The sequence below is a fragment of the Microplitis demolitor genome, chromosome 2 (genome assembly GCF_026212275.2).
Source record: "Microplitis demolitor isolate Queensland-Clemson2020A chromosome 2, iyMicDemo2.1a, whole genome shotgun sequence".
Classification (NCBI taxonomy): domain Eukaryota; kingdom Metazoa; phylum Arthropoda; class Insecta; order Hymenoptera; family Braconidae; genus Microplitis; species Microplitis demolitor.
In genome coordinates, this window is record NC_068546.1 from 21,701,751 (window position 1) to 21,716,194 (window position 14,444).

Here is a 14,444-nt window from a genome sequence, read left to right on the forward strand (position 1 = left end):
ATAATAATAATAATAATAATAAAAATAATAATAATAATAATAAAATATAAATTTCTACGTAATTATTTATATTTAATATAATTAAAAATAATATTTATTAAGAATAAGTTGTGAAATTTAATTTTATTTGATATTAAGAAATCTTTATTTATTTTTTTGTTTAAATTTTTGCAACAACTGATTGATTTTTTCATTTATTTTCAAACACGGGGAAAGTAGTGACTTTGCCTGATGCATTTCACGAGTAATTCACTTAACACTTTCGCTCATGACGATCCATCTATCAGGATTATTATATTCCAATAACAAAAAACATATCTCCCATTATAAATTAAATAAATTTCATTTAAAAATAATATTATCTCATGTTTACTTTATTATTACCATTTAAAAGCACGTTCAAAGTATATATTGCGCATTTCGTATAAAAATATACTAAACGTGTTCTCACGTTTTATTTAATTTCCGGAAATTAATGTACAGTATAATTTATGCCAGCCTTGAAACCAGTAACTGTCAATATTTATTAATTTTTCGATAATTTAATTACTGCCTCACATTTTACTAAAATCTATAAAAAAGTTGCCCGATTTATTGATAACTTCTAATATATATATATGAATAGTAATCTATATACATCTATATAAACAAACTTATATAAATAATTATCGTGATTATAATATTTTTAATCGTAAATGTAAAACCGGTTTTGTGCAAAGACATAAATATATAAGTAGCACACTAATAGCATCGTGGTCTGGAGTAGGCATAGTATTGTTGCTTTGCTTAGAAAGTTGAGATTGCACTCGGAGATGACGAAGACGGTGACGTGAGGGTGGGGCCCACCACTCTGTTAGTATATCCCATACTGTGGGAGGAAAGAGGAAGGCCCAATGCCCATACCAAACCAGCACAGCTCTCTCGTCAGGTGGGGATTACACCTAAGCTACCAGTGCTCAGAATCCTTGGACATTCACTGCTCGGATGATCATCGGGCGATTGACATCCTAATTTTTCTTCATTCTAAAAAATATTTTAAGTGCTGATATATCATTTTAAGTTTATATATTTTTTATATTGTCAATTTTATTTTAAAAACGGACTACAAGTTTTAACAAGTACTCAAGTGTCTTATTTCTCAATAATGGAGAAAGAGCAACTTGATTCCCTGGCTACTGTTACCGTGGGATCAGAGAAGATTCCGCCTCCTCACAGTCATTATGCACCCAGTGAAGTTTATTCTTCATCAGAATCACCTCCGGTAAGCAGTAATTATATATTTATTTTAAATTCGCTAAAATTTCATAATTTTCTCCCAGGAAATTCATAAAAATTCATTAAAATTAAATAATAATTAGAAAGTCTGCCGGCTTCCTGCTCGATCAAACTTTTAAAAATTTCTAATATAATTACATATATAAAATTTATGTAATAATTGCAATTATTATATTTATTTATTTATAAATGAAAAAAAAAAAAAAAAAAAAAAAAATTACACACTTGTCCTCAAGAGTTAATTGTCACGCGAATAAGAGTGTTTGCTTTTTTGGTAATGCTTTTTTGGTAAATTACGCATAATTTCAAGGCAAAATGATGTATTCACAATTTAGAATCTACATTTTACTCCAGTACAAAGATTTTAACCCGAAGTATTTAAATCTCGGTTTAAAAATTTAAATTTTCTTGCTGATTGCCGCTTTCTTAATTTAAACGTAAAGTTTCAAAAGAGCATTTGATTTAAAACCACGTCCACGAGTACAATTGAGTAAGACACTTTTTTCTTACTATTTACTTTTCATTATACCATTAAATATTATTTTGTTTCCGAGATTATTGCGTACAGACGTGCGTAGAGTAATCATGAGGAAAAAAATAAAAGTTAGCTTACGTAAGTTAAATCAAACATTAAATACTTAAATTAATTTCGTGTTTCTGTATTGTGTTAAATTAAAATTTGTTTTTTTTTTTTTTTATAATTATAATATGGCAATTAAATGAGTCATTAGGAATACAAAGAATAAAAAAGATATTTATGAAATTTCATTAAGATTACATTGAATTATTTCACTTGGCAACAGAGCTGTTTACTTTTGTATCAGTTTACTTAAATGTATGAGTTTATAAACACCTTGCTATAGTTTGTCTTATATGATGGCCTACTATCTCCTGGAAGCCTCTCACCAAAGTATCGTCCATCCACATCGAGGTCATAATGAATCGCATCCACAATTCTTCTGTATAAGTTGTTGTCCTTCGTAAATAATAAAAACTGAGACAAGATATCCTGTAGCGCTCTTCAATTTTATACTTTTTTTAAAAGATTTAGGGTCAAAAAACAGTTAAGGCTACTAAGGATTTCAAACAATACAAGAAAACCGTTTCTAGACATTGCATGTTTTATCTGTAAACCCGCTAACTCTTTAATGCTCGTGATAATGCACGAGCTTTCTAGTTCTTGAATCATCTCGACTATTAATCTTCTCACCTAGAAATTATATATATTTATATATAAGTAATGATGATAGAAATCAAATGAGAAGAAATCTTTCTTACCTTTTGTTCGGTTGTTTTTTTTGTTGTTTAAATTTTTTATAAATCCCGGTGCTGGTGTGACTCGACCAAGAGACCATAGACTTAAATCGATAACGAAGGAAGCGGTACAGCGACAAAGGCCTCGACTTGGTTGGGTACCAACCGTGAAGCTGGCACGAACATACACAAACATAAATCATTGTAGTCTTTGTCACAGGTTCTACATAGTGTAGAACCATCCACGTAAATTCTATTAATGTAAGGAAGGTCTGTTCAGATGTAATCATTTAACGATATGAGAAAATAGTCATATGCATGTTTTCTGCAATGGAAATAAAATGATTGATAAATGCGATGATTATGTGAAAAGATTCATGAAGTGTCGAAAAATTTCATCTGTTAAATCAAATAAAAATTTTGAATTTTTGCTTCAATTTTACTTTTTGTTTGCATTTATCTAAGATGGGGCTTTCCGACTTATTTTTACTCCAGTTTTGGTCGCCTTTCAATCAAAATTAGACTTTTTCCTCATAATACTTTTGCTGATTTTTGTTTTTATCCACCGAAATTAGACTTTTTCTGTCTATAATTTTTTTCGCCTGTTTTTATCTTAAGATCAAAAACAGATCAAAGTTCAAATATAGTTGAATTAGACTAAAATCAGATCGAATAAAAATTTTAAATTATTGCTATTCAATTTTACTTTTTATTTGTATTTAATTAACATTCAAAATTTGATTGAATTTTTCCCGTACTATTTAGATTATTTTCAGAATTACTTTCGATCATTTTTAGCCTAGTTTTGGTTGCCTCTAAATCAAAATCACACTTTTTCCTCATATTTTGCTGATTTTTGTTTTTATCCAGACCGAAATTATACTTTTTCTGTCTTTTGTGTTTTAAGCCTGTTTTTGACCATCTTAAGATCAAAAACAGCTCAAAATTTAAAAAACAGATCGCATACAGTAGTCTAGTTAGACTGAAACCAGATCAAATTTTTCCACAGGGTAATTCTAAAAATATAAATATATTTTCATTTTTTCAGGCATACTCAAGACCAGTAATGAAGAGTACTGCCGTCCAGATCGCCAAGATAATCGCCACAACTTTGATAGCCATTTCCGTTATCATCGGCAGCTTTATTTTAGCCGCAGCTTGGCTCCAAGCTCGCACATCATGCACTCCCGAGGCTATCAATGCTATGCAGACCCAAATAAACAGCCAACAGCAGCCAAACGAATTCATCAAACACCTGCAACCCGAAGCTCTTGTTCAGGTACACTAAAAATTATTTAATTTTTACTTTGCCATCTTCCACTATCTCGATAAAATCTAATCCAAATAATGAGTCGTTTTTCATAACAACAGTTTTTAATGTTCCTACAAGTCCATGTCAAGGCGAACCAGACAAACGAGTATTTAATTGCTCACTATTAAAAAATAATCTCTGTAAATAATTATTTAGAGGTATTCCTGTTTTTTTGTTTCTCTTAGCGGGAAGAGAACATCAAGTTCTAATAAGTTTTATTTTCACCTTAACGTGACTCAGAGGGCAAACTTTATGTATGTTCGGCTCATTTGTCTTACATACACGTCGTACACTTAAGTTTACTTTCTACTGAGCACGTAATACTAAGACAGGAAGCAAAAACTCGTGAATCGCATAAATAATAAATAAATAATCCGTCATTCAATTTTGAATTTTTAAATCCTATTCTTTGATTCCGCCGTCTTATTTAGTAACTAAATCTCAAACGATTTTTTAAAAATCTTTATTATGCTCATAAAAGATAAATGTAAACATCAATCAACACACATATCATTAAAAGATAATGTATATTTATTTTATTGTGTATGTAATATAATGAATCATTAGAAGAATCTGTTATTAAATGGTACTCCATAGTACGTATTTACTGTACCAGGTTTATTTAATACTGTACCGGTTAAAAAATAAGAAAAAAAAAACATACATACATAAGCTTACCTGTACAACGAATACAATGAAAGTGGGTTGCTTGGATGGCAGTTGTGCCGAGAGGTGAACGTTCGCTGAAAGGATTTTCTCTTTGCCGATTAACTGTACTGTCGAGGATAATAATCTTCGCGTAAATTATAATCGCCCGAGCTAATCCTCTAAAAACAAAAAGAAAAAAAGTATAATAATAAATAAACAAAAAATTATAAAGATTTTAATGAGCGTATCGGGTAATGGATCATGAATACTAAAATTAATGCAAGCAAATATGATTTCTTACAACCCACTAAAATATTTTTCACTCTCTCAATACTTTTTTATTTGCATGACCGATTATATTGTCTGCGAATAACTTTCCAGTGGTAAATATATCAAAACCTACTTGCTATAATTTACTTAAACTTTTTACTTTTATATAAAATGGGGCTCGAAAAAAAGTATCATGCACTGTACTCAAAAAGTTCTAAGTAATTTTATCCTGGTTTTTATTGACGCGGTACCGGTCAATCGGGAAGCACATAGAAAGTTGTCAACAGTTTGAATTACTAAATAATTTCCTGTATATCAACTCTCGTATATAAAATAACTTTAATTTATTGAATGTCCAAATCAAGCGGCGTAAACGAGAAAATGATACTGATAGTTTAGTATATACTTATTGTTGAATTACAAGTGACATGGGATTTTTCAATGGGCATCACTCCCGCATACTTTCCGGTCACGCATTGACGCCAGGTCATAGCGAGCAGTTGGTGAAAGTTAAGTCACTTTGATGATTATTATTAAAAGTCGCGGTAAACTCGAAACGATGAAAATCGAATGCGACCAACCGTTGAATCGTGCAATTAATTTTTAAGAGAACGTCAGCTAAAAAGTTTTAAAGCCATTAAGAAGATTCCTAGACATATTATTAAATTAGTGAAACTCTTAATACTCTACTATTATTATTATTTATTATTATTATTTTTTTTTTTTTCATATTCAATTATCTGTAAATATACAGGATCCCATTGACGCTAAACAGAACATTGGCGAGTCAGCCGTAAAAACGAAACCAATTCAATCAGATCCTAAAGAGGAAGAAACTCAAACTGATACTCAGGATGATTCGAAAGCTGACAATGAAAGTGGAAATGACAATGAAAATGAGGATGATTACAGTGATTCTGGATTTTCACCAGTCCACATTAAATTCCCACTTCAACTTGATTTAGATGATCTCGCAAATGTAAGAACTTATCCCTGATTTTAAAAATTCATTGAATAGAATTTTAAAAAATTAAATATTAAGTAATTCATTTAAATATTTTAAATTTATCGATTTTTTCTCCGTATCGATCAAATCAATTTACCTCTATTCTTTTCAATGACTAAATAATTATTGAATTTCTAGTCTCGTAGAAAATTCAAAATTCTTAATTCAATCAGTAAATAAAAATAAATTTCTGGTCTCTTCTATAATTTAAAAAAATTAAAATCAATTCACGACATCGAATTCTCCAATGAATTAAAAAGTATTAAATTAGTTTCAATTTTTTTCAATGAATTTTTAAATCAGGAAAATTTCTTACATCAATTTTTAAAAAATCAAATTATAATCATATTTATTTGCCATAATCTATAGACCCTTATGCAGCAATCCCGTGGTCTCGTGTCATGTGTAGTCGAACGTCGTAGATCTGATGACTTTAATGATGGTAATAATCAAGTAGACAACAACAACAACAACAATAACAATGATTACCAACGTCCTCAACGTCTTAGTGGTGAGCGCGTGGTCATTCTCTGTGAATCCGGAGAACCTCGTCGACAAGAGTAAGCTTTCAATGGTTATTTTAAGTTTGTCTCTTAAATAGTCATTTAATAAAATAATTATCCAGGCAACAGGAACAGGATCTTCTTACTCCAATTATTGTTCCGCTTGGCAACATCCAGATTCCGATGCAACCTCATGAACAAGACTACCATCGTTACCAAGTTCAAAACCAATTTCCCACACCCGATGCACAAAATCCATCATTTGTGAATGCACGTAGAATAAATCAATTGGAGCAAAGTCTTGGTTTACCTGAAATAAGAAACATTCATCAGATGCTAGGATTGGGAGCACCGCAAATCCCCCAACAAATTAATAACAATCAGCAAATGGAATTACGTCCATTTCCAATTGAAATCCGTACTCTACCAATTGAAATGATCCGCGGAATGAGACCGCCAATGAACCAGATGCAACATCAACCACAGCCACAACAACAGCCACAACCACAACAGCAACAACCCCACCACCCGATGTTCCCTCAAGAACCAAGTGAACAAGTGTACTCTCAAGAACAACAAACTCAAGGAATGATGCCACCTCCACCACCACCAGCAGCACCTGTTATGCCGGAAATGAACCAACGGGAACCCAGAATCATACCACAGGTCCACATCATCCAGCAACAGCTTGAACAAAAACCTACACAGCCTCAAGAAGCTCGTGATAAACAAAACTTCCCTTTCCCAGGGTTACCAATTGATATCATAAGATTTATTCAACAAGTACCGCTTAAAATTAAGAGCATCATTCAACATATTGATGAAGAAATGAAACCAGAACAAGATATTGACAGAACTCGACAAGAGGTAACTATTAGTTACTTTTTAGAGTAATTTGAATTTTCAAATTGTAAAAAATTTTCGGAATGAACGCGAATTAAGTCCGGGTGTAACTTCAGAATCCTTTTTTACTAATTTCGTTAATTTTCGTAGATTTATGTCTAATCTGTATTTACCTTTGGTAAAAATTTTAATTATTAGATTCTATCCGATTCGAATAACTCATGTTCGAACTGTTCGCATATTCCGACTAACTAATTAAATAATTAAATCAATTACCAGATACCATCTACATTATTTAAATAATTTCAGCAAGTTCAAGTTCAAGAGTTTAAACCTTTTCCAATGAATGCTCGCCCAGTTCAATTCAATGGACCAATCCGTCCAATTGAATTGAGAAATCTCATGGAACATGAAAACGTCGAAGGCCACCGTCAAGAAAACTTAGAAGGGCAGCAACAATCAACAAAACTTACTGCTGATTCTGAAAGTCAAGAAGAAAACAAAGAAGATGAAGACAAGAAGAAAATTGTTGTACTTCCCGAGAGAAGTTTTATCCACAGAATCGAAGAACGTTTATTTCCTAGACCGCAATTTCCCATGCCCTTGAGATCTATGGAAACATTCCAGGTACCTATTGGAGTAAGTGCTCGCGTGATGGGCAATTCTGAAGAACAAGAAGACAACAAAGAACAGAACCAACCACTACAAGCTCAAGTTATGCCTCAATCTGATGAACAGGAAGATATCAATCGTCCCCATTGTAAGTATTATATATTTATTTTTATATTATCATAATAAATATAAATATTAATTTATGGTCATCATTTTTTCAGATGTTCAACCACGTTCTGTTCGTTAAATTCCTAATGCCTCATAAAATTATCATAAAAAAAGAATCCTTTAGTCGTTAAATATTAAAGTAAAATAAAAAAAAAAATATATATATAAATATATATATATAAAGTACTATTCTTATTAGCAGGATTCATAAATAAAATTACCATTAAAGATGCATTCAAGGATACAAGCATTAAAAAGTATGTAAATACACCTACTATTCGTGATGGAAATAGGATACAAGTGATACTATTATTCTGTGTAATAGATTTATCTGTTGATCATTTAATATTTTATCAAGTTTAAGATACAAAAAATACGTAGAATTAGTTATTTACCTTGGAAATTGCTTTTACTATATAATAATTTTTGAATAAAAAATAATAACTAATGTGATAAATTTTAGTGTTGACATTTTTTTTTCTTATCCCCTAAACCCTGATTTTTAATCATAAATTTATAGAAACCTAATAAAGTTTTGTTTCATTTTTTTTTTTTAATAATATTTTTTGAAGTGCACTGATTCATTCAATGACAATTGTTCGTTTTTATTAGTCATTTATTTACATAAAAAAATTATTTAATACAAGGATAACTAGACTCATAATTCATTATTTTCAATGCCGCACAATGGAAACCATTCGAAAAAGTTGTAGGTTTATTTTATTATTATTTTTTTTTTTAATAAGACACAGATGAAAAAAGGAAGAAAGATAATACAGTGAAACCTGGGTAAGTGGGACACATAAGTAAAAAACAACAGATTTTTTATCTTATGGCACCTTCACCGAAAAACTTTTTTAAAAGCATTCTTAGATAGTACCCGGTATTTTTTTCAAATATTTAATGACGATTGTAATGAATAGTAAAATTTTGACAGTTAATAAAAAAAAAAGTTTGAGTATTAATGGAAAAAAAGACAAGATATATATTTAAAAAAAAATTATAATTGTTATCAATTGGGAGTAAAACGAAACGTTAAATAAATTTTTGCCTGAAAAATTTGAAAATTGACATTAAGATTTTACTAAAATTTACTTTTCAAATTTCGTTTAACTCCCTTTGATATCAACTGTAAATAATTTTTTTTAATATCTCGACGAAATTTTCCTTTCTTTAATTATTTTTTAATTAATTAATAAAATTTAGATGTATAGAAAGTTTTCAAAAACACAGAAAATTCAAATTCAGTGTAAAAAAGGACAAGGAAAATTGAAACAAATTCGTTTGTCAAAAAATCTAGATTTTAAACGGAGTTTAATTACTTGGACAATGAGATCCTATTACAGAATATACTAATTAATGGTCTGCATTTTTGTGTAAGTAATGGTTGACTAGATGGGTTCAGAAGAATATAATTAAAGTGATGCAAAATTAATAAATTATAGATATAATTTTTACAAAGATGAAAGATGCGACTAACCCACTTACCTCACACATTAATTAAATCAACTGAATAATTCAATCAGAATCTTCTCATAGTTTGCAGTATAATTATTTAAATTGATGAGAAATTACTCTCTCTCCCTTTCTTTCTTTCTATCCGGTTTTTTTGAACCCGCTTATAATAGCTAGAAATTATTGACAAAGTTTCTAATAAATGAAAATTTAAAAAAAGTTATTGCCGTGAGTATAATTTTAAACTTTTAAAGACTAAAAATTCTAATTAACTTGAATAAGTAGTCCGGAAAACATTACGAGAACGCATGTATATAATTATTTTATGACAAGAATATTAGTTATTAGTTACCATCCGTAGCCAAATATTTTCTCCGGGATCTATTATAATTTCAAGCTGAGTCAATTTTTAAATCTTACAATTAAATTGGCCTACTTTTGAACTTTACTATATGAGTTTAGTAATTTCTTGAACTTAAAACTCACCGAATAATCGAAGTATTTAATTGTAAATTAAATCTAACTTAATAGTTATCACATAAATGAAGAAGAAAAGGTCGACATACTGAAGTAAGCTGACGTCTAATAACTTTTTGATTTTTTGGTCTGTTAACTTCAGGAACATAAAAAAAACTATGAGTGTGGGTATAGAAGATGAGACAATGTCAGAATTGAAATGAATAAATAAGTTAATTGAAATATTTAAATTCAAAAATTTTATTTTTACTCTACTGACATTTTATTCATTTACCCTAAAATATAAAACAGTGCTAATTGTCAGCTACTTCACAATCTTAAAAAAAAAATTGTTGATTGTCTACTAACTTCATGCTGATGTTTTTATGCGCGTGAATTTAGTTAACAATTGATTATTTTTTAAACTTTTGAATAAATAAATAAAATATAAAAATAGAATAACAAATAAAAAATTCGTACGCGCATTTTTTTAAATTTAATTATTCTAATTAATTAATTCATTTATTTAAAATTTATGAATTGTTTGACGTCTTTTACATTCACTCTCATTTATATTTTTTTCATCAAACATTAAAATTTTATGCAATTCAAATTATGAGTGTCAATATAGCAGACACAAGACAATTTTTAAATTACAAAAAAAAAAAATCAAACAATTAAATTGATAAAATAAAAAAAAAATCATGTACTGATTTTTGAATTTTCTAAAAGTTCGTTTTTTAATTTTTCTGTTTAAAAAATTTTTAAATTTTAAAAATTGTCAGATGCCCGCCATTTTTACTGTCATTTTAAATTTTCATTTGCGAAATTTAATAATAAAAATAAAAATTGAATAATAGATTTAAAATAGTAAATTCAAAAATGAGATTAAAAAAAATATGGCAGTAAGAAATACTTCCGGTACTACGCTAGTCCTACAAAAAATCACACACGAGTCTGAGTGTGTCATTTTAAATATCGAATTATATTTAAATCACAACATAAATTTTAAAAATCAATTATTCAAAATTTCTGGTAAGTAGTTTTCTATAATAATACATAGTATCAAATTTTCTCTTTTTAATAAAATTTAAAAAGGCGTAATTTTGTCAATGAATAGAAACATAACCTCTCGTGCTATCAAACTGTATCTTACTAGATAGAATACTAGACGATATAATTATAAGATTACGGAACTAAAAAATGGCGTGGCCTCTGATTCGATAAGTTCAATTACCAAGTCACGAAAAAAAAAAAAAATTGTTATTTTCTAGTTACATAAAGTAGCAAAGTTATAATTTAAATAAAAAAAAAACGCCAACATACACAAGAGGAGAGCAAGGTTATGAAAAATATTTTGGAGTCATCAATAATAATATTAGACGTTATTGTAACAGCGTAATAATATTTATTGTCATAATGCATGAATTTGTGCTGGCTGCATTTTCTGTAATCTCAAGTTTAATAATTGTTTTTGTCCTCGTGTTGTTGGGTGAGAATCAACAAATCCAACTTTTATTCTAGTACGACGTGTATTTATTTTTCAAACTAATTATTATTTATAAGCATGCTCTACAATTTAATTCCTGTTTCTTTTAATTTTTTTTTTTTAATTAAATAAAGTAATAAATAATTATGATATTGAAAGTAGCAGACAAGACAATTTTTGAGTATGAACGTAATGAGTGTGAATGTAGCAGACAAGACAAATTTTAAAAATGAGGGTGAATGTAGCAGATATCAGACAAATTTTAAAATGATTAATAAGTAGAATAAATAGTTAATAGAATAAAATTTTTAAAAAATCGGCATTTAAAAAATTTTTAAATCAATCAGTGTATTTTTTGTAAAATTTTTTTTTTTAATTATTTATTCTATTTATAATTTAAATTTTTCTGATGTCTGTTACATTCACACTCGTATATTAAAGTTCAAATAAACGAATTTTTCAATTAAAAATATAATAATAAAAAAAATGCACATACTTATTTTTAAATTCTATAAGTGCGCATTTTTTTTAAATTTTATTCGACACGTTTAATTAACTTTTTTTTTAAATTTTAAAAATTCACAGTTAGCTATATTTAATTTTTTTAATTTTCTACATGTGTGTTTTTTTAGTTTTTGAATTTTTTTAAATAAAATTCAAAAATTATTTATTGTCTGGTAACTTCGGAATTATCTCTCAATGATACTCAAGTTAGCCGACGTCTAATATTTTTTTGAATTTATTCAAAACCATAAGTTGTAAAAAAATGCGCGTACTGATTTTGAAATTTTCTAAATGCGCATTTTTATTCCACTTACATTTTATTTACTTCAAAATTCAAAAAATTGTCAGATACATTTTTACCCAGACAATCCTACTAGTTAGCCGACTAGTAATTTTTTGTTTTTTCCCAACTAAATTACAAAAAAAAAACTTTAAAAAATTTCGTCAATTTTTCAATTTTTTCCACGCACTTTTGTTGCAGTAAATTTCTTTAAAAAAAAAATTCGAAAATTGTCTGTTAACTTTAGGATCATAAGCAATAATATTTATAATTTCACTAAATATTTAATTATTTTAATTTTTTCAACAGGTTGGTATCTCGTTTGGAAATTTTTCCTCTCCCGATTTCGGTTCGTACGTGAGCTTCTTGGTGGCATGAGCGAATCATCATCAGTTAACGATTTAAAAACTGGCCGATCACGTATGAAAAAACTTCGACGCGACTAAACAAAACAAAAAAAAAAAAAAAAACAATTAAATCAAATTTATAAAATTGTTTTTTTAAAGTAAATCCATATTTTGTATAATTATATTTTACCTGAACTATTATAGTAATTATAAAATATATTTTAATTAAAATTAATTTATAAGTCGAATTATAAATAATAATTAATTATAAATATGGCAATTAATATACGATGTGCGAATACAAATGATCTTCTCAACATTCAACACTGCAATCTTCAATGTCTACCAGAGAATTATCAGATGAAATATTACCTCTACCACGCGTTATCTTGGCCGCAGTTGAGTTACGTAGCAGAAGACGAGAAAGGCCGAATCGTCGGCTACGTATTGGCAAAAATGGAAGAAGATTGTGAAGATAATCCTCACGGACATATCACGAGTCTCGCTGTCAAAAGATCACACCGGAGACTCGGAATAGCGCAGAAGCTAATGAACCAAGCCTCCAGGGCAATGGTTGAATGTTTTGAAGCCAATTATGTATCATTGCACGTAAGACGCAGCAACAGAGCAGCTTTGAATCTTTATACGAGCAGTCTGCAATTTGAGGTGTCCGAGATAGAGCCGAAATATTACGCCGATGGCGAGGATGCCTATGCAATGAAACGTGATCTCAGTAGCTTTCATCAAGAAAAAAATTCAGCTAAAGAAAATATGATAAAAGATGCTAATTCGACACCACATACACATACGGGACGGTGCTGTGATCATTAATTCCTTTTTTTATGATAAAAGGCTCTTTCATACCAACAAATAAAATAAAATAATAAACAATGAAAGTTGTTTTGAGTTAAATATTTAGACCATTCTCAGACCTTTTTTTAAAAATTTTCGATGACAACTGTGATGAGTATCGAAATTTTATCAATTACAAAAAAATTAAGGGCATTCTCAGACAGTGTCTCCATTTTTTTTTAATATTTTATGACGACCGTAGTAAAATTTTGATAGTTTATTAAAAAAAAGTTTAAGCACTAATTGAAAAAAAAAAAAAAAACAACAACGCAGTTATAATTCGCGGGCAAATTTATGAAAAAAATTAGTTGTTGTCAATTAGGAGTTAGAAGAAATTTTAGCCTACAAAATTTGAAAATTTGAATTAGAAAATAGACATGATTTTACTAAAATTTATTTTTGAAATTTTGTTTAACTTCTGATTGATGTCAACTGTAAATTTTTTTAAAAATCTGTCTCGGGAAATTATCATTTTTAAATTAATGCTTTAATTTTATAATTGTCTTAATTTTAACACGGTCATTATGACTGGGTCATTGAATATTTTAAAAAAGGGGGTACGGTCTGAGAAAAATAAATTACAGTTGACATCAATTGGGAGTTCAAAAAATTTTAAAAATAAATTTCAGTAAAATCTTGATGTCAATTTTCAAATTAAAATTTTAAAATTTTGTAGGATAAAGTTTTATATCAAATTTCATTTGACTTCTAATTAATGGCAATTTAAATAAACTTTTTTAAAAGTCCTAATCTCGGCGAAATAAAATTTTTTTAAAATTAATTAATAAAATTTCAATGCGTTCATTAAAAATTTTTAAAAAGTAAGGGCATCTGAGAACGTCCTTAAGTATAAAGAGACCAATGATTTATAATTAAACTCTAATTAAAACATTTTTTGTCATTCAGTAAGTACGAATGAATTAATTGGTAAATGTATATGTATATTATCATTTCATTTATTATTTTTTTTTCAATAAATCTTTGTTTATCATCATATTATATAATATTTATTGAAATAGAGAAGCTTAATTAAATATACAAGGATATTCACAAATATTCAGCACAATTAATTTATTTAAACAGACATTTTATCTTACTTCCTGTCCAAGTATCATCTAATTGCACAATTAAATATAATTACTTTTAGTATATTTTCAATACATAATTCGA

At 28.4% G+C, this 14,444-nt stretch overlaps 2 protein-coding genes and 1 long non-coding RNA gene across 8 annotated transcripts; 2 read left to right on the plus strand and 1 right to left on the minus strand.

Annotated features, from left to right (window-relative positions):
* Positions 1-978: 978 nt before the first annotated feature.
* On the plus strand, positions 979-8,348 carry LOC103579659 (putative mediator of RNA polymerase II transcription subunit 26). Its single transcript, XM_014441014.2, has 7 exons — positions 979-1,261; positions 3,578-3,808; positions 5,514-5,738; positions 6,135-6,325; positions 6,391-7,135; positions 7,421-7,871; positions 7,945-8,348. The coding sequence occupies exons 1-7, from the start codon at positions 1,145-1,147 to the stop codon at positions 7,968-7,970; spliced, it is 1,986 nt and encodes a 661-aa protein (XP_014296500.1). The 5' UTR covers positions 979-1,144; the 3' UTR covers positions 7,971-8,348.
* On the minus strand, positions 1,995-10,227 carry LOC103579658 (uncharacterized). 3 transcript variants are annotated; one of them, XR_008403351.1, is made up of 5 exons: positions 9,833-10,227; positions 9,380-9,519; positions 4,520-4,668; positions 2,554-2,702; positions 1,995-2,485 (listed from the first exon to the last, which is right to left on the minus strand). It is a non-coding gene; the product is annotated as an uncharacterized LOC103579658 (long non-coding RNA). The 3 variants fall into 3 exon arrangements; XR_549550.2 differs by having other exon boundaries at positions 9,699-10,227; XR_008403350.1 differs by having other exon boundaries at positions 2,554-2,854; positions 9,699-10,227.
* Positions 10,228-10,700: 473 nt separating this feature from the next.
* LOC103579660 (N-alpha-acetyltransferase 11) lies at positions 10,701-14,270 on the plus strand. 4 transcript variants are annotated; one of them, XM_008561122.3, is made up of 2 exons: positions 10,701-10,837; positions 12,385-14,270. In XM_008561122.3, exon 2 carries the CDS (start codon positions 12,696-12,698, stop codon positions 13,251-13,253), a length of 558 nt encoding a protein of 185 aa, XP_008559344.2. In that variant the 5' UTR covers positions 10,701-10,837; positions 12,385-12,695; the 3' UTR covers positions 13,254-14,270. The 4 variants fall into 4 exon arrangements, with proteins under 4 accessions (XP_008559344.2, XP_053593095.1, XP_008559345.2 ...); XM_053737120.1 differs by lacking the exon at positions 10,701-10,837 and adding an exon at positions 10,930-11,325; XM_008561123.3 differs by lacking the exon at positions 10,701-10,837 and adding an exon at positions 10,930-11,294.
* Positions 14,271-14,444: the final 174 nt, after the last annotated feature.